The sequence below is a fragment of the Lytechinus variegatus genome, chromosome 15 (genome assembly GCF_018143015.1).
Source record: "Lytechinus variegatus isolate NC3 chromosome 15, Lvar_3.0, whole genome shotgun sequence".
NCBI classification, from domain to species: domain Eukaryota; kingdom Metazoa; phylum Echinodermata; class Echinoidea; order Temnopleuroida; family Toxopneustidae; genus Lytechinus; species Lytechinus variegatus.
This window is the reverse complement of record NC_054754.1, coordinates 9,630,385-9,651,118: the sequence shown is the minus strand read 5'-3', so window position 1 is coordinate 9,651,118 and position 20,734 is coordinate 9,630,385. Positions and strand designations below refer to the sequence as shown.

General features: G+C 37.0%; 1 protein-coding gene across 1 annotated transcript in view; it reads right to left on the bottom strand.

The window, feature by feature from the left end:
* The window catches only part of LOC121428864 (sodium- and chloride-dependent neutral and basic amino acid transporter B(0+)-like), a 30,184-nt gene extending 9,952 nt beyond the window's left edge, over positions 1-20,232 (bottom strand). Inside the window, exons 1-5 of the mRNA XM_041625732.1 lie at positions 20,036-20,232; positions 11,566-11,719; positions 9,741-9,872; positions 1,367-1,563; positions 467-624 (exon numbers count right to left, since the gene is read on the bottom strand). Of these exons, the coding sequence (XP_041481666.1) occupies positions 467-624; positions 1,367-1,563; positions 9,741-9,872; positions 11,566-11,719; positions 20,036-20,056 (662 nt within the window). The 5' untranslated portion in view covers positions 20,057-20,232. The remainder of the gene's footprint in view (positions 1-466; positions 625-1,366; positions 1,564-9,740; positions 9,873-11,565; positions 11,720-20,035) is intronic.
* Positions 20,233-20,734: the final 502 nt, after the last annotated feature.

Genomic DNA, 20,734 nt, shown 5'->3' with positions numbered 1-20,734 from the left:
GTATCAGACTTCCAGTATTCTGTCTATCAAGCTGATTTGTTTTGCAAGGCGTCTCATGGTAGTACTTCATAAATAGTCTGTTACCCATTAGTGGTGTGATGAGCTAAAAATAATCTTGATAGGGTTAAACATGACAAATGGGGCAAACTTTGGTCTGTTTATACCGATTTCAGTAACTCGCTGGTTCAAACAAGGCCTAGGCTCGTAAAATTCGTAAAATTCTGAGTTTATGAATGGCGTGGGCTAAATTATCCCGCGCCATGCCACAGCTATTTTGGTGCTGCTTTTATCAATACCAGTCCAGCGCCAACATAAAAGTAGCTTAAAAAGTTGCAAGGATCCGCTACAGTTACTGAACGCTTGTAGTGCGGACTATTTTGGTAGCGGGCCTGGTGCGTAGTATACGAGTTACTGAAAATGGTATTGGAATGAAATCTATTTTTTTAGAGAGATGTGATAGACTTACTCCCAGTACTCCTCACTTGGTCGGGTTCGATCATCTGCCAGAGGATCAGAATATCCCGTTATATCAAAATCAGGAGCAGATCCAGCGATGTTGTATTCGGTCATCTCTACAGAGGTAAGGTCGGTGATGTTAACACAAGACCCATTGTTGATGATGATCTGCATTCGCAAAGGAGAGATAAATAGATCAAAGGATTGTCGAATCAGTCTTCTTTTACCATTGGAATCAATGGGGTCATAATATTGATTGTCTTTTCTGGGTGATTTTTGAAGATTTCAAAGAGAGCGGTTCGGGAATTTTAAATCAAATCTTGTTTTGTCCAAGAGTCAACTGCATGTATTTACTGAATGGTAGAAGTAAATCTCAATCTTTGGGGGATGCTGTATAATAATCTAAGAAGCGATGGCTGTGGGCCGTTAGTAATCGTCAAGTATGACTAAAGTTCAAATTCAAATCCTTACAAATTAGTTTTAAACCATTTACATTGGCCAGAAGATTTAGATTACTATTTCAGCTTAAGAGATATATCAATGAGTTTCATGCCACTGTTTATGTTCAAACTGCTTGGAAATAACATTACTTCATCATTGTTTTAAAAAAGGGGACGAATGCCAATCAGAATTTCAGGTTTCCGTATCATGACGAACTTCGGATTATGGTAACTTTCTCTTTATGGTAGCTACCATGGTTATTGTACAGCCAATTAAAATTCAATGTTCAAAATATTGAACAGCCAATCAAAATGCAATGTTTCAATGCTAGTCTCCATACTAGCAAAGTTGCCATAATGGGAGTATTCACAAGAAAAAAAGTGATTTTCATCGAATATTTAGCTTCTGATATTGTTGCATCGTGACCAAGAGCAAGTCAATCCCAGCCGTTGCACCAACTTTTACTTACCGTCGATGAATATGTACTATTTTTAACACAATCCGAATAAAGACTGCTGCAATACACGGTGTTCCAATCCCTGTCGCAGTGAGCCCATGGGAGGTCGCTTGTGAAGGAAGCAAACATGTAGTAGATGGTGTACATGATGATGACATTGTAGTAGATACCGACGTAGGCTGAAGCAATCACCATACCGTATCCAACACCTGGTGAGAAGACCAAGAAAGAGTTATACAAAGATATAGAGGCAGGGAGAGGGAGAGATAGGAGGGAGAGGGTGGAAGTGGAATAAAACAGTTGAAAAGAAAAACAGACAAGAGGAAAAAAATAAAGAGAGAGAGAAATAAGATTTTACAACGGCTACATCATTATTTGTTTAGAAACTTGTCCTAGCTTACAAATGTTTCTTGATTACGAGCTAAATAAGTAAACCGATTGCTTTAGAGAAAGAGGGGATCGAAAGGAAGAGGGAATCGAAAAAATAAGAGGGGAGAAAGGGGGAAAGCAAGAGCTTTTTGGAGGCGCCAATTCATATTACACATCTACGGCGAAAAAAGTAACTAACATATGGCGCCAGGTTGTAAAGAAGGACGGCTCAGTCGCAATCATTTCCATATTCTATAGGTTGTTTGGCTCATACCACTCCCGTGACCTGCTGCCCCACTTTGCTTGAATGATTATTTAAGTGGACACAATGCTCCTTGTATTCATACCAAGGCGGTACCACTCTGTGGTCACATCAATTATGTACGAAACAGACTCCAAGGGCCCGTTGTAGAAAGAGTTGCAATCAAACGCAACTCTAAAAATCACGCGCAACTTGATTTTCAACCAATCAACAGCGCGCATTTTTGACTTGCGATTGATTTTTAGAGTTGCGATTGATTGCAACTTTTTCTGCAACGGGCCCCAAATCGGCAAGCGATGATATCAATGGAAATATCATAAAATATCTGGGCCCCGCTGCATAAAAGTTACTATTGCGGCAACTTTGAAGTCCAATGGTAACTACCATGGTAACGTTGATCAATAGCCAATCAGAATCAAGGATCCCATGCAAGTTATCATTGCATGGCATAGTTACCATAATATCTTTTATGCAACGGGGCACTGGTCGTTCTTCAGTTTGTTTCGTCGAAGTGAATGTGGCATTGCATTAATGAGCCTAGTATAAGCATTCCCACAAATACCTAATCCGAGATTAGTGTTACGGATTCATAATCTATTAGTATGATCAACATATGCAATTGTGTTCTACAGAAACCCCCACCACCCCACCCTTGCTCATACATTGTAAATATTCATAAATCTCTTCTTTGTCTTAGTAAAATACAAGTGATCTGTTGAAAAACTTTCACACAGACCAGCACCGAGATTACCTGTTGTTTTGATGAAATACATGTAAATCATCAGAAGACAGAAACATGTTGTAAGATGATATATAAATATATCTAGTTTATATATAAAAAGTTAAACCTGGCCGGTTTGAAAATATGACAGTTTGGATAGTAAATTTGTTCAGTAGATAAACTGTCCCCTGGTCCGATAAATCTTTGAATCTGAGAAGTACCGGTTATTCCGTGGGCGTGATTTTCAAGTTATGTTGAGTATTATGTGCCCAATACGTAGAAGTATGGAAGATATGGGAGCGTAGCTGTACCCGGGTACAAAGAGGATTCGGTTGATTAACTTTGAATGAAGTTCGCATTCTTGTTTCGAAATATATTCATCTGTATTCTGTATCCGTATTCTGATTCATTTTGAAATAAGTTTTTTTTGTATAAGTCGTCGCAGCTGACTGCTTCACAATAACACCGATTGTCAGGGAAGAATTGTATGGTATTTGAAGTTCGGTTTTGTGTAAAAACTCTTGCTTGTTAGGAAACCGTGTGAAAATGCGATTTTGTAATGTATGTGTAAATACATATAGAGTGATATGAATATAGGACTTAGTAAAATGAAATGAGAAGTGAATGTTGTCAGAAAGGGTACTTTACTGACTGTCAACTGGAATTCAAAGTAGGCATGAATTAATTTGTCATCAAAACAATCGCGTAGGTTGCACTGGGGGCGATTCCATTTTTATCAAGTCTTACTTCACTTCATAAACTGACCACGACTGAAGGTCCCACATATAGGGGTCGAACGTACATATTTTATTGAATTGCCCATTGGGTAACCATAATAGCTCTATGGGGTAACCGCAGTTCAACAAGTCCAATTGAGACGCTTGTGTGTACATTATGAGTGTAGGATGGAGGGCGTTTGTGAAGTGAGTGTGTGCGCGTGGGTGCGTGCAAACTGGAGTGCTTAAGTGCGGGTGTATGTTTGTGTGATGGAGTGTGCGAGCGTTAAAAATGTTGAAAAAGTTGGGCGTATGTGTGTGTGGGAAAGAGGGGTAGGATGGGGATGTATTCTACGTGTGGGGGTAAGCGTGTGTTTATTTGCGTGTTAGTTATTGTGTGTGAAAAAGGAAGCAATTTTGTAAGAAAGGGCGAGTACGGTTGTGTGCGTATATGTATTCTGTCTTCTTTAAAGACCCTGACCGGTGTAAAAACAATCATATATCAAAATAAAGGTAATGATTCATACAATACAAATATACCAAAAGTATTACATATATCTCCTTCCAATAGTTAAAAATATTAAATAAAAATCAAAGAAACTGCTCCTCCAAATTACGCTTTGATTGAGCACCCCCACGTCGCCTGGAAATGATGACGTCACGTTGTGTCTGGAGGGTTGTGATTCCATAGGTTTGTGTACAAAAGCATTGGGTATTTTCTTCCATTTCCATGTTATGAATCCATTTTTTTTTTGTTTTCAGATGAAAATGGCACTCAAAATTATTCACTGTTCAAATTGTTGTAAACCTACAACTATTCACTACCTTTTTTGTGATTTCTTTGTTTGGCTCTTATTGGGCCTAAATTGCTATGTCAGGAAAAGTTGTTATACATAATCAAAATGCAGATAGAATTGAAATCTGCGCCAAATAAGCAGGAAATAAAATATGGCAAAAACTAGTTCAAAACTGTAGATTTCATAAATTCAAGCTTGTGGGAAAAAATATATGTGATATCCCTCTGTGAAAGAAGTGAAGAGAATGAAATGCGTTATCTGGAAAACAAAAAAAATCACCCAGTTTTTCTGTGTACAAACCTATGGAATCACGACGCTTCTTACACAACGTGACGTCACGGTCTCGAGGCAGGTGAAAAGCACAATAAAGCCTATTTTCTAAACGGGGTTCGAAGCCCGATAATTGGAATATTCTTAAGCAAAATACTCAGCTGGGAAGCGGTGAAAATGCATAAAGCATACCTTGCTGTATTTAGTAGCTTATAAGCTTTCGATTGGTATATAATTTGTCAGTTTCATTTTTGGGTCCGGTCTGGATCTTTAATAAACTTTCAAAATTAATCCTTACTTTTATAACTTACACCCTGTCTCCCCGAAGTCTTCCCCTTCCATTTCTCTCTGTCTTTCTCTCTCACAACACACAGACACACACCCTCACACTCGATATCTCACTCTCTCTCTCTCTCCCTCTCCTCTTTCGCTTTATCGACATTTATCTTCCTTTTTCCATGTTTTCTGTCCCTTCTATTTCCTTTTTCTGGTCACAATACTGATCTTTCAGACTAACACGGTCTATCAATCAAACGAATAACATTGACACAATTTACATTAACGGTTCAGAAATGTTTTCCTTGTAGCTTTTGCATAACATATTCACAACTTCAAATTGTTTTGAAATTTTTGAATTAGTATGTGCCATCAATCCATGTTTTAGATTTTGTTGGGACATATTTCCTGCCGAAATTTTACCTTGATTTAGCAACCAGGTCGAACGATGAGAGAATATATTTCATTAATAAAATACGCTTAAATCGTACACTATAATATTAAAAAAACCGGTGTTTATCAAGATTCCACTATTAATTTCTGAAACCCACTTTCATCAACCATTCTGTTTACAACTTTATACAACCCTAACAAGAGAGCAAAGTGAGCAATAAAGTGGGCACTTTATATCAAAGTGTTTTAATTCACCAGAAACATGTGCAATTAATTTGGGATAATTAACTATGCCCCATTCTAACATATTGTTGGGAGGTAATTTTTTTAACAGGGATTATATATTGAGTTATTTTCTATGACAAGAACCTATATTTCTTGCACCAGATGAACAAATGATATTCCGTTTTAGATTGGACTACCCAAATACCGTTTTTTCACATTGTTACCTTTCCTTCGGATTAATATAAAAGTGGGCCGTTCCTCTGTAAATAAATATTTATTATCATTTTCATCCATAGAATTTTCACCAGCACGCTTGGTTTGCTGCAAACAAAATGGTGAAATAGAGTGAACAAATCTCTATTGTGTGTCCTAGGAGGTATGATGATTAAATCAAGAGTAAATCACATATCGTGGCTGCATGGGCTGATAAAACATCGCATCTCAAAATTTAAATATTTTGATGACGGCTCAGAATAAGCTAGATTTTGGTAGAAATGGGTAGCAACCTTCTTCAGCCTCAAAAGGGTTCTTCACAGGCATCTGGAGACTGTTTTGAGAACATACGAGAGTGCCGCCATTTATATACTTTTATATAATTCACTGCCTTTTGTAGGCTGTCCTCATTATTATTTTTTTTTTAGTTATGAGATAAGATGTTTTATTAGGCCAGCCACGATATAAAATGATCAACCGTTGGTCCTCCTTTAAGTCTGTGCTGTAAGTAAGTGTTTAGGGTTCGGGAAGAGAGTGATGATGAGGATAGGATGAGTATACGGTGTGTGCCGGGATGTGTGACGGCAAAATCATTTAATCCAGCAATGTGTGAGCTGAATTTCAAAAAGAAATTCACAACAGCATAATTCGATGATGAATGCAGCAGGTCTGAAAGTTAGAAAAATACCCAAACATGCCAAAAAGTTATGGTTTATTTCCAATTCGTCTCATGCCTATTCGTCCAATTGCCAACTCGTCTACTATCATTCGGTCTACCATCAGTTCGTCCACTCACCACATGTTCTACTTTCGCTATAGTCTAATGCCATTACATCTAATAACCAGTTGGTCCAATAGCCATGTACTCGAAGCTTTTTGGACTAATTGAACTAAGCGTTAAAAATGAATGACAATAAATGGATACTAGACCAACTAGTTAGGAGACGAAATGGTCATAGACGAAACTATGATTAGACGAATTGATGATTGGACTAAATGATGAATGGACCCAAAGGTTTTTAGACGAAGTGTTGATGGGCGAAATGGCATTCATAAACTAAAATTTTACAAGTTTGACTGGGCCTCGCCTGGACCAGCGAGTAACTGAAAGTGGTATAACGATGTCTCCTTAGAAACTTTTGGGGGGGAATCATGTTTTTTGAAAGTATTATCAAGACGTTTAAGCCATCTAGGTCAATTGTATTTTATCCTTCGATGTTGATATCAACATCGTGTTCATGCTTGCTCTTAACTTGCATAAATCAGGCAGATGTTTATACAATTAAGGAAAATCATAAATTAGGCATGCATCTAATTATTGACTTGGGGGCCCTTTTAATTGTACCTGTCAAGTAAAACAAAAATACTTTCATTTTACCATTCCTCAAAAGAGTGGAATGATGAAACCTCGATAATAATCAGGAATCATGCCCTATTAAGAGTATTCAGGACAGAAAAATCGCATGTTAACTCTAAAAGATGGTACGAGAAGTCAGACTTTCCCCATTTTTTAGTAATGCGATCTCTGCTACATTGGGGCGCGGCCGATATTTGACATCCTTTAGATTTAAAACCAACTCAAACGCCATTTTTAAAACACCTCATAAGCACTTGTGACAAAGGATTACTCATGTCCTCCGTGAAAGCAAGAATCTCAATACACACCCAAAACCACACAATAGCACCAGTGGCCAGTAGCATTGAGCAGGAATAACGAAGGGAACAAAAGAATGCGATCTTTTCATGGCAAAATATCGGGCACTTCAAATATACAATAATGTTTTGAAATGTATAAAAAAAAGTTTGTTATTGTGTTTTATTTAGGGTCTCGGTCTTCAATTTTTATAAATTCCTCTGATTCACAAGGAATTAAGGATATTCACTTCGTTTGTTTCTGTGCTCATGTAGCCTACATAATTCAAGAAGGCAAACTGTAACACTATAGCCAGGCACACTCCAATGTAGCATATATAGTTGGACACGCAGGCGCGCCTGTGCGATGCTCTGTGCATCAGAACGCGACACCACACAATGGTTGATTGTGGATCGATCTCTTTAGAAACATATTTTCGATCACATAATACCCTTCTCCGAGAGTTCGCACAAAACGCGGTCACGTCACCAGCTTTATGAATAGTGTAAGCAAATACCATCTACATTCACGCCTGAGCGGAAATCGCAAGGGGGCAGGGGAACGTGTCCCACCTACTCAAAATAGTAGGGGGGCACATTATCAAATGCCCCTTCCTTTTGGGAGAGATTTCCGACTCTGCTAGGACTACATTCACGCCTGGGACTACTTTATTCACGGGGGACATGATTCTTTTGTGAATGAGGACTGTGCAGGTATAAAAATATGAGTTCAAACAGATCAGCTGATACACAGGCATCATGAAATGGTGAATGGATGGGGATCTCAAATGAAAATTAATATTTGTACCGACTTTTGAATTTTGAAACTATGCAAAACTCCACAGAAATCTCGATATTGATAATTCATCATTAACACTTTTGTAGCGAAAATGTAATTTAATTCTCTTCCTCTCTAATTAAAAGCAAAAATTAATGTGATATGAACCCCCAAGTATGTCAGTACCATTATATTATTTCTGCCTCACTCGTTCTTGAAATTAAGAAAATAGCCACACAGGTTCTTGGTCCTAATTCCACTATCAGAGTCAACGCATGCACAAAAACGATTATCAGAAAGACGTTTAAGGAAACCGGATAACAAAAAGACAATTTCATTTTCTGGCAGATGAATAACATTTACTGTGCAGAATTAACATTTTGTCTCTCATCTGCGTATCACTTTGAGTGCTTCGTGCAAATCAATCTAACTAACGTCACAACTTTCTTACTCGTATTTCAATGACATTTTCAGCATATTGTTTGTTTTTTATCCACTTTTTGTTGCCTTTTAGTATGTATGTCAGAGGAGTAGCTTTGTTCCGTATGCCCCCCCCCTCCCCCTGTAAATTTTGAAAGCCTTACTGTGCATCTGTGGTGGGGTGTGGGGTGTACATGTATGCCTGCGCGTGTATTTGTGTGTTATCAAACACAAAAGGACAATGAAGTTATGCAAACATAAGAGTACCTGTAGCAAAATACCTGTAATATTCAACAAAAAATCACAAAAGCATGACAGTCTCCACCCACGCCTCTCAAAAGGAAAGGAATCATTGCGATCTGTAAACACCCATTTTGACAAACAAATCTCTTCCTTTCTTGATCTGCCCTCTCTCTATTGGCGCATTGTTATTCATTTTATGCAATCATGTTTCAATTTGATTTTACGATCTATGGATTCATAAAAGACTACGGTGGTTTGACATTTTGCCTTTTTTTCAATTTATTTTATAGTACCATTTTTACTAGGTGCGGTGAACGGGTTGCATGCACCATCGGTACTATTGTTTTTCAAACTCTGAAGAAAAAAATTAGAAAGTCTTTATCAAGGCTTGTAGCTCTGTTGAATTTGTTCCATTTCATGGATACATATCATGTACAACCACGTTGGCAACTCTTTTATTTAAATGTTGTGAAAGAAATTAATATCCTCTGTTCTCTTCATTCATTTCTGTCACAATATATACATAAATATGACTCGCCATTTGATAATGCCCATTAGTGCTTGCCGTGCTCTATAATTAAGGTACATGGAGGAAACATTTGTTTTATACACATCTTGTATCCTAAATACTACAGTAATCCGAATACAATATAAAGTAAATGCTAAAATTTGAAATTTGTAAATACAGCATTTCGTTTCTGAGGGGGGGGTCTAAATAAACATATCAAAAGCTAAATAACAAAAAGTTGCCTAGTTCGTACCTTTCTCACATCTTAGCACTGGGTCAGTAATTGAAGGTGAAAGGGACAAAGATATATTATGTTCATTTTTTGCTTCTACTTCTGTCACTATATACTGCTTAACCACCGTATTCAATTAATCATGTTGATATTACCGTATTTGACATAAGACTACGAACTATGGCCACGATACAAATAAGGGTGTGCATATATGTCTATGAGTAATATTAAAAGACAAGTTTTCATATTTGCAGTATGCCATTGAAAAAAATTAAAGGTCCCAAGACTGATCCTTGTGGAACATTCGTTTTCTGATTCATGACATTCTTACCTCTGAACATTGGAATAGCTCTCCAGCAGGTGATGGGTCCTTGACTGCAGAACTGCCCAAATGACACCTCCATGAAGAAGAGTGGAAGACCAGCAAACACCAACATAACAACGTAAGGGATAAGGAAAGCACCTAGGATACAAGAAGTAGATAATAATACCATCTAATCAATCACTGACTAATCCCTACCATATAACTGTAAATACTAATGTGATGATGGTCTATCATTATTAGCATTATCATCAATGATACTGTTATCACCATTACTATAATTATCATAAATTTCACTACCATATCATCGCCATTCCATAATCACAAGGTTTGTTAGTATTGATATCATAATCATCACCGCCCCCCCCCCCATTGCATTTTCATTTCTGAAAATACTTACCTTTTATCCATCTGCATTCCTTTTCACTCTTCCATGATCTTCCTTCATCTTTGACCCCGTCACCCCCCCCCCCCCACCACCACCACCACTCTTTCTCTCCCTCGTTCCATATATATATACACCTGGGGGTGGGGCGGTTCCATTATACACATGTTGACATTTTATCATATATACATTTCCATTTGTATACTCACAGATGCCCAAAACTGTTCCCATTAAACTAAAGTTAATAAAAGTATCGTTAGAGAGGGCAAAAAGCAACACGTGATGCCAATCGTTAATACGTATAGCATTCAATAAAACCAGGTCAAAATCCATTTATTGTCACTTTAGCAATTCAAATTATGACACGAATAAAACAAATTGTTTTCTTAAAGTTCATTCTTATAATATCATCCCAAGTTTTTAGTCATAAACACATCGTAAGGATTTAGGAAAGAGCTCCATTCTCTAAACACATTCCAAGTTTGGATAGATAATTTATCCCAGGGACATTAATGCCATGTGTATCAAATATCAAAAGTTTATCAAAAAGACTAGTATCTTATGTTAAATAGTAGAATATTTTAATTCTGACGTGAACTTTAAATAATTGTTCCGTTTGAATGGACGTGTTTGACGTTTGAAATAAGTCTAAAGTTAAGCAAATTCAGAGTGGAAATTTAATGCATGGACTGATATTTTGGAACAATTATTGACAATGCATTTTGTAAAAATTCATTGACGGCTTGGCTTCGAAATGTAGGAATGTTACTTGAACAGTCATTCTGAGACGGGCGTCGATATACGAATGGAAATATATTTTTATACATTGGAGAATGCCCGATACAAAATTGGTAAGCGACGGAGAACAAGGGGAAATGGTATTCTGTTCGTATGGATGATTATGGGTATACCTGATAAATGACAAGAAAACATAGTGGGTCAATTATTGGACATTGTGAATTAGATTTGATTCAGAGTTAAAATTCCCAAATTAATCAGTTTGAAGATGATTTCACTTATGTTCAACATAGTTACATGGCACTGTCGGGGACCGTTTATTTCGGCCAGATTATTTAAGGTACAGACAGAACTGGGCCCGTTGCAAAAAAAATACTATTTTGGCAACGTTGACATCATTTGGTCACTACCATGGTAAAATGGTTGAATAGCCAATCTATCAAGGATTCCATGGGAGACCCGCCGAGGGGCATGATGCAGCTCGACACTGGAGAAAATGCTAGACAGAAAAAAAAGTGAAGAAATCGACGAGGGAATATATTGCCTCCGACGAAGATTCTGCTAGGATCGAAAGCTTGGGCCCCTTTTGACTCTCTAATTTACTCCATTGGCTCTATATTTTTAGATAAGCAGTTTTCAGCAGCTTCTTTCTGCCACTGAAAGATAAAAAGAGGGGTAAGAATATTGTTAGAGAGACCAGACGAAACTTACCTCCTCCATTCTCATATGCGAGGTATGGGAATCTCCAGACATTACCAAGACCCACGGCGTACCCCACACAGGAGAGGATGAAGTCCAACTTGTTACCCCAGTTACCCCTCTCGGGATTCTCATCTCCTTCAAACTCCTGCACCTCAACGGCGGCCTAAAATGAAAACAATTTTAGAAATATAAGTAATGGTATTCTGTTGTGGTTATCAAGCGGAATTTACCGTAATGACTTAATATACCGTGATGTTGATTTAGCCTAAGTTTGCTCGGGTTCTTGCCAGTCGGCATAGTGTTTTGTTTTTATTAAAATATTAGAGTTTATTAATTTCTCAAATTGACATAATTCCATTGTAAAATATTTATTGGTGTGTTTCAAAGTATATCAATATTATAGTTTTTAAAGTTGCACATTAATGAAAGAACCCTTTAATCATGGTTATCTTGAACATTTTAGAACCTAATAAACAGTGTCACGGCGCAGGAATATTATCTTGATCAAACATTTCGACCGGGGCGGGTAAATCCGTCGAAATTTTGTCAAGGTTTTAACTATCGTTGGAAAATTTCAAGACAAGTGCATTTGCAAAGATCTAACATGCCTTTCTTTTGTGACAAAGGAAGTTTTAATCACTTATGTAAGGCCGACGGAATATATTGCAAACCAGGGGAGCAATTTCATAAACAAATGCTTTTCAATGATTTTCATGGATCGACTACATAAGCTACTAAAATCCTAGCTCATTGGCCCAGATGAAAAAATTGTCAAAATCACTGACTAGGCCTCGTTTGTTTCAGAATATGCATCCCATAACTATTTACACAATAACCAATACAGGCTAATGGCGTCGGTTACAGAAGCCTGTCGACTGTGGCCATGCACCATCTGATCCTTGAATGTCCACGGTGGGAATTGCTGAGAGCACTGAGGACACCCCTTCACCAAGATACAATGGGGACAATACTACCCCCTGTTCCGAACAATCACCTACAAATGGGGAACTTAAGCGGCTTTCTCAGGCCCTTAGACCAGATAAGTAGCAAATCTTGGTTGGTTATAAGGATGCATGTTGCGTGCACCTAATCACCAGTATTCTCAGTTATTGAAGGTAAATAGTATTGCATGTCAGAGACGACGGTAGGATATTTTGATTGGTGGTGGGGGGGGGGCAGGAACACCTTAATGTGATGTAATTTTTACAAATGAAAAATAGAGGAATCTTATTACGCGATCTGAACCTCTATTTTTATACCATATTGAAGAGGCTCTTCTTTTTACTTATCTTCTACCCTTTTTTTATTTTCTTTATTTTTACCACTTGAAAAATCAAAGAGGGTGGTCGACGCCCATCCCCGCTTTCTGTTACCGGTAAAAGCAAGAAAGTTTCTAATCATCATGCTATCATTCTGGTAGTTTGATGGCGAGATTCTAAGATTTAGCTTCTTTTTTAAGTAAAAAATAAGAATAACTTTTCGTTCATATTCATTCTATCTTATAGATTATATGCTATTTGTATAAGTGATACTTAGTATCGTATTTTATTATTTAATTTGGTATACCAATATTTTCCGTAATATGGAATGAGCATTATAATTCAATGTTCGTTAGAGAGCTATATAAACGACTTTATATGCGCATCGCACAAACTAATAATCTTGTTTTGCGAAGAAATGGGGTTGAATGAGTTACTGTAATTTTCTCATTTTTTTAGATAGGCATATTCATGCGAATTATTCTATTCTATTCAATTTTTAATCTTACTTGATGTTTATGATTTCAGTATGTGATTGTAACTTTCATACAAATAATATTTTCTTGGTAATAATCAAGAAACGGTTAAGCACCTTCTAAATCTGGGCGTGTCTTATAGTGATCTCAAATTTCTGAGAACATAAAATGAATCTGGATCAATAACGGAAAATAACTAAGCCGGTACCAATGACTTATCGAATCTGCATGACAAAAGCAAAGGGGCGGGGTCACAAAAAGTTATAGTCATCGCTTGCTCACCTTCAGGCAATAGTTATGATACAGTCACACCGGTGAAAGTGCCTCCATACCGACCAAATATATTACGCTTTTTTCCAATGGCATACCATCGGTCGATTTGGGGTCGGTTTCACTGGTGTGACGATAGCACCAGTTTTAGCCAGGTAGTGAGAGTACACACTGGTTTTCCATTAGGTGCTCACCGAGAAAAAAAAAATAGTGGAATTGTTTGCGAGGCCAGGGTGCGTTTGTCGATCGGCCCCGAAAATACTTTCATTTGCAACGCCATTCTGGTTTGCCCTCTTTTCCGTGCCCCCTTTTGTAGTACCATCCACAATAGGGGAGACAACATGCCCGTTGCGCAACACTCGGGATAGGGTACATAATGGCATTGCCTTGAACAAATATAATCCTTTAATAGTATAACATAGGTACACACATAGAGGGGATGTCTCGTTAATATCAGTCCTCAAACAGTCCACCTTGGACTCATATGATTAGGAATCTGTCCGGAGCGGTTCAGAGTGTTACTGCCAATGATCGCCATCTCGGCTACGGCAGGCGCCTTTAAGATTTTTATGAACGTTTGGTGACATCGTTCATTCGCCAACTTAGTTTGAAATTTCAACTTGTTTTCACATTTGCATAAGATATGTCCAAATATCATTATGATGATGAAGCAAGACAACAGTATTTTGTCAGCCAAGCAGGTTCGCCAGTCTGATAAAGACCAAAATCGCATGATAATGCTTTTCTATCATTCTTATCCCAGTATATCTGAAAGATGTTTTTCATATAAAATTTGAAGAAAAAAACCTAAACGTGCGGTGATTTGAGCTGAGGATGTTCTAAATAAAATTGTTACACTGCGTTCTATCTTGAGAATATTTATCATCAATAGTTAAAAATGTTTCATTTCTTGATCTCGGTCGTTTTTTGTAAGTCAAATAAAATTTAAAAAAAAAAAAATAAGCAGGTCCATTCGTTGAATAAGGGGATCCAGATCTTTTGCAATAGCCATTGCCCATACAAAACTGCCGATTATACCACACTGAATTTTTCATTTAGTGGAAAGTAGGGCAGTATTTTGCGATCTAAAAAAATTCTAGTGCCAAGCTAGCTTTTCTAATGCACGGAGACTTTGTTTTTCATAAAGGCCTATAATTCCGTAGTTCTTTTCTTAACATCCTTCGTTTATTGCCTCTCATAAAGTCCAATTTGTTTGCTTCTAGTTTAATGGTAGCCATTTATAAGAGGGTTGATACGATTCCGTTCTACCTCTATATCACCATCTAGGAAACGAGAAAATAAAATTTGCACATGAAAAGAAAGGTACACCACACTCCGGTGTGCCAGTTATTTAGGTCTAATTTATCTTGGAAGATCAAATGCTATAAAGTGACGACCTACATGTATTCACTGTCACACAAAGTTTTATAAAAATATAAATAAAAAAACTCCCAAACGGAATAATTTTGAGACGAAAACTGATTGGATGACGATAATGGAAGACTGATATGACAATTTTCATGGCCAAGTTTGCTATACATATAGTAATTTTTATTAGGACCGCTGATCATAACGTGTGATTTTTATATATAACCGAAGGACTGCCGCGTTAATCATAAACAGAAAAATTATTACTGCTTCGTCAAGTCATAAGGAAAATTGCTCATTAAGTCCGCTATTCATAATATAAGATGAAGGCAGCTAATCTTATACACTGATAACTATTGATCAAATGGGTCTATATTCATAAACAGATGACGGTAATAACGACCATTAATCATAAGGTCCGCTATTCATAATATGAGATGAGGGCAGCTAACCACAGTATACATTGAGGATAACTAACCATAAGGATCACCGTTCATTATACGGACGAGGACTGCCGATGCATCATGGGAAAAGAGGGTTACAAGTATTAATTGATAAAGAGTTCGCTTGTTATTGTGAAAAGGGGTCTTTGTTCCTAATGGGAGAAAAGAATCGCTTGTCATAATCCATGAAGGGGATTGCTTCGTGGTTGAGTTTATACACATGATAGAATTACCCTCCTATTCGATTATGAATAGTAACCTTTATACTAAAAAATGTAGATAACGATCATCTTCCGCTTAATAAAGACGACCTGGGTCCCATAGCATAAAATTTTACTTTAATAGTAACTTTGCCTTTTCATGGTAACTTTCACAGAAGTCTTGATTTTGATTGAGACACGTTACCATGTTAGTTACTATTGGATGTCAAAGTTACCGTAATGGTAACTTAAACGCAATTTGTCCCTTATTCCATTATGAAAAGCAACCTTAATCGATATTTTGAAAATATGGATAACGACCATTTTCCGTTAATGTAGAGGACCTTAATGATTAACCGTGACACAATTTTTGATGTATTAACACTCCTTGTTTTAAAAATAGCGGCTCTCAAGAATAGTGAGCCCGTGTCCTGTTATCAACAGTTAACTATTAATAGTACTTGTGGATAATGGTCATTGTCAAAAGTGGTCCTAATGGCCAGCGTGTGATCCCCAATTTTCAAACCGACTCTTACCTGAAATGAGGCAATTTGATATTTGTTTTATCAATTACTGAACCATCCCAAGTTGTAAAGATATTTCATGGTGACCTAGCGATATATTATTCACAAAATAAATATTCCTTAGTGTGCATCTCGATGCCATGTTAGGCAATTTTCATGTCGGGAGCGTATGCAGAAGTGAGGGATAGCCTGCGATAGGCCTTCTTACACCAATTCAGTTACCACTGCTCGCCTTGTGATATCTTCCTTGGTTACGTAAATTTATGGATACATATACGAGTCAAATTTAAGAAGTCATTCAGATGGGTAATCTCATCTGAATTCAAAGGGATGTAACAGCTAGCTTACATGATCATGTGCATGTATTCAAACAAAATGCATGGTAGTGAAGGAACAAAGTCCAAGTCTGAAAATAAGAAAAAGACCTTACTTTATAAAAGCAATAAAACGTCTTCTCTGAAATCAATGATCCTATGGCTGCGAAGTTCCGCAAGCCTTAATATATTTTATTACAATTAACTGCTGTACGAGTTCTCCGGGGCCATTGTTTTATAAAACTTAACTCAAGTTTCTCATTGCTTATAGCAGATAAGATTGTAAAACGCAAGTCCTCAGTGTTTCGTGTCTTCTAAATATTCCAATACAGTCATATACGCCTACTGTACATCCTGTAACCACGCATTTGAGCAAACGAATGCATACACATTATACTTCGTGGAAAAGTACTACGAAAGTTTATTGAAGATCAATATTAAACACTCCAAGATGTCAAATATTATCATTTCGCCACCCCGGATTTTCGTTCACCTACAATTGGCAGACGCGAATATATAATTTGTGCAGCAAATACACTTTCATGAGGTAGAATATGATCTCGAAATTTGTAAACGATTGGTAGTAATTTGTTAACTATGCAAGGTAAAACTTTTAAAAAATTATCGCGGCGGTATTTTGAAAACATGCATATATAATTCCGATAATTTGGAGACGCCAGCATGAGACTGATGTAATCTGTAATTTGTTGTTCCGATTCTTCGAGTTCGACCATCCGCGGAAATTAATGTTACAATATTTTTATTTGATGTAGAATTTAATTCACCTTGGATTTACATTAGAAGTACACATACAATTATATTTTCTTTACCCCTCTGCATCCCAGAGTTGGTTACGTGTAGTACCAAACTGAGTGGCATGGGGAGAGCACTGACGAAGAAAACTCAGGATTGTGCATGTTCAAGAACCTTTACACATTAAAAAAATGATTTGATCGTGTTAACGCTATCGCTTTTTAATCTCAAACTTAATTTCCAGTATATATACACATTTTGATATCAATGGTATTATCATAATAATAAATCATATAACATATCAGAGTAGAATAATGTATGAGTACCATGCAGAAATACTATATAATCTGTTTGATATCGTCCACTGCTTCATGTGTTCGGGTCTTAGGCCGAGGAGTTGAACTACTTCAATATATCAGTATGGAGATCTTTTGTTATGCAAACACCCTCCAAAAATTAATATAAAAAGGACGGTTATATAGAATCGGAGATGTATATTGGAAATGTGCCAATATCGAGCCGTCATCGATGTTGTGATTTATGATTTCTTTCTTTTATTGGTTGCAGAATCATGTGGTTGAGTTAATAATTACATTCATATTCATAAAATGTGTTGAACTACCAATAAAAAAATCACTGAAAGCTCTGTGGCGAGGTGTTTTCTTTAAGAATGTATGGGCAAATAACAGATCGTTGCATTATGAGGCCTATTTTTTAATTAAAATCTTTAATGTTGAATAAAAGTTTAGGCCTATAGTTGCACGAACTACACCCTTAAAATGATTTGTCAAAGTAACAAATCTGTTGGCGAATGCGTCCCACCGACTGACAAAACTGGTCAAAACAAACCAATTTATTGCTTAGAATGTAACCCAATTTTTCATTTGATATTAACCATATTATCAGTCGGACATACACATTCATCAACAGATTATTTTTTTATTCAGACCAATCATTTTTTTTAAGTGTACCTGTAAATCAAGCTATTTATAAACTGAGCGTTTTGAGTAGCAATTCCACTTTCTTTTCACACTATGGAGAGATTGTTAAAAGAAATGAGACCTATAGTATAGATAATCAGTGATTAGTTTGGATTATCATTACATGCGTGATTCACCAGTAACCATTGTTCCAGGGGAGGACAAAAAATCCTTTCAAAATTCATGGAAAGGGGCGCAAGGCGCAATACGTATAGACATGACAGAAAGGTCACATAGAATCAAAAGAATGCAGCCATTGTTGTTGTTCATTCGAGGCCTATTACACATTGCTCAAAAGCTGAAAAATTTCGACTCTAAGAGAAGAGGGTCCATTATGAGGACCATATTCCATGTCACCGATTTCATATTGACGCACGGAATGCATGACAAGAGATGTCGTTTAGTAAATCCCATATTCCATCATTGTAGTTAACTTAAAGTCCGATTAATGTAATAGCATAATACTAGTATGGTTTTTGTTCACTAAAATGGGTTAATGAATGAGGCTCGTTTTCAAAGGGCGTCTTTTACGACGCATCGTAAAGTTTACGATAATTAGACATAATCCACTTTTCTCCTCCTGGAGTCCTGCTCCAATTAATTCATCACATCTCACCTGGGGCCCGTTGCATAAAACTTGTGCCGTAAAACAACTCTCGCAAACAAAATTATGCCATTGAAAATTACACATTAAAAAAATACTCTTGCAAAGAGTTTGCCAGTTTTTTATGGCAAAAAGCCAAAAGTTTTAATGAAATGGCCGCTGGCTTGTCCTTTTGATGACTTGATTTTGAATGGATTTTCACACAAAATATTTCTTCCCAGGCCCATCTCGTATAATAATGCATGTACAGCTTTGGCAACTTTTTTTTCTTCTAAATATGAAAGAAATGAACATAGAGTACAATTGTTATCTATATATGCATTTCTTTAATATATGCATGACATGATAATGCATTTAGCTCCAACAAAGCTGTTTTTATTCAAATGAAATCCTAATTTTCGACGTAAGACGTCTTATTCATGAATATATGTTCGTTAATCATGTATCACTAAGACGTGTTACGTCGAAAAGCTTGGATTTCATTTGAATTAACTTAATTTGTTGGCACTGAATGCATTATCTCATCAAGATGTACTTTTTCTGGGGCAGCCTTTCAATTCCCTCTCCATCTTTTTCACTTTCATTCCTTATGAATGTTCTTCATCCAAAGAGTCGCTTTTCAGGACTAACCACATGGAGAGCCATACGTGCGTGAAGGTAGGATCTTCTGTAGTCCCAAATTGGACCTTTCTTGTCTTGGTGCTTTTTTACACTTCAACCACCCCCCCCCCCCCCTCTGTCTCTCTAACTCTTGTATTTTTCCTATGCTAAGATCGGATCATCAGCACCTTCAATGATAACCAAGATGTACGTCCTTGTACGTTTTATCTAAAAATCATCAGCGTACTGTTTGAAACCGTCCAAACAAAGATTGGACCCACTTTTATAGAAATCGATTTTCAAGAAGCTACAGTGTAAGGTTTTATAGGCCTATTCATTTTCGTTATTTTTTTTGCCCGTCACGATAACACTATTCGTATATGGTCTTTTCGGCCCTTGGACCTCAAACTATTTCTAAAATCGCATTTGGCGACAAGTACATTTTGCTTCTCCTCGTTACTTTATACGTTTATCATTCACAACATTTTACCGTGAGCGAGAGGAGAAATGTCTGCAGATCAATTTGAATTTATTGATTTATTATGCCTATAACGGGATTAACTTCAGATAGGTTTTGAAGAACAGAATAGAGATCTGCTCAACTCAAATCAACAACAAAATACTCCAAAGTCCCGAGCATGCGAAGGAATATATCTTAGAATTTTGAAAAAAATGAATATCGACATACCTCTTCGTCCGGTTTCCCCATATTTTGTCACTTTTCCCACGACAGTAAAAGTAAGATCAAAGATTGCTAGTCCCCTTCTAAATCGATACTGGCCGTTCGGCGTAATATACCAACGGATAATGTGTGCTTTTCCCAATGTCCGCACACTCGCACAAACTTCGACGAATAACTTTGTCGAAGTTCTTTCTTTTCTACTTTGGGGAATGGGCGCGGCCTTATACACACAGTCATAGCACGCAGTTATATAACACACACACTCACTTACAATGCACAACGCACGGCGATTTTTATGGGGATTGATAATGCGTCTGGAATTCGTACTGTCATCGAGCGTTTCATTGTTAACGCCAATACGCCCTCCAATAAGCAGGTGTATAGTGAAAAGAAATTACATGTAGGCCGATATGGGTCTTAGAAATTATGCAAATTTCTACCAATTAGGATCACTGAACTTGAACGCCAGGAAAATGCACTCTATTCATGGCAGAGAATCTGAAAGGCTTGAAACCATTTTGTTGTTTGTGAATAGCAGATTGTGCGATAACGTTCATCAAAGAAGAGCTAGATATTTAACTGATTTGTGTTCCCCGTTCCCGTTTCTTTCAAAATGCATTTAGGCTTCTTCAAGATAATAATATGAAAAGTAAAAGCATTAAAATGCATTGAGGTTAAAGGAATATTCCGAGCTAAACGTAATTA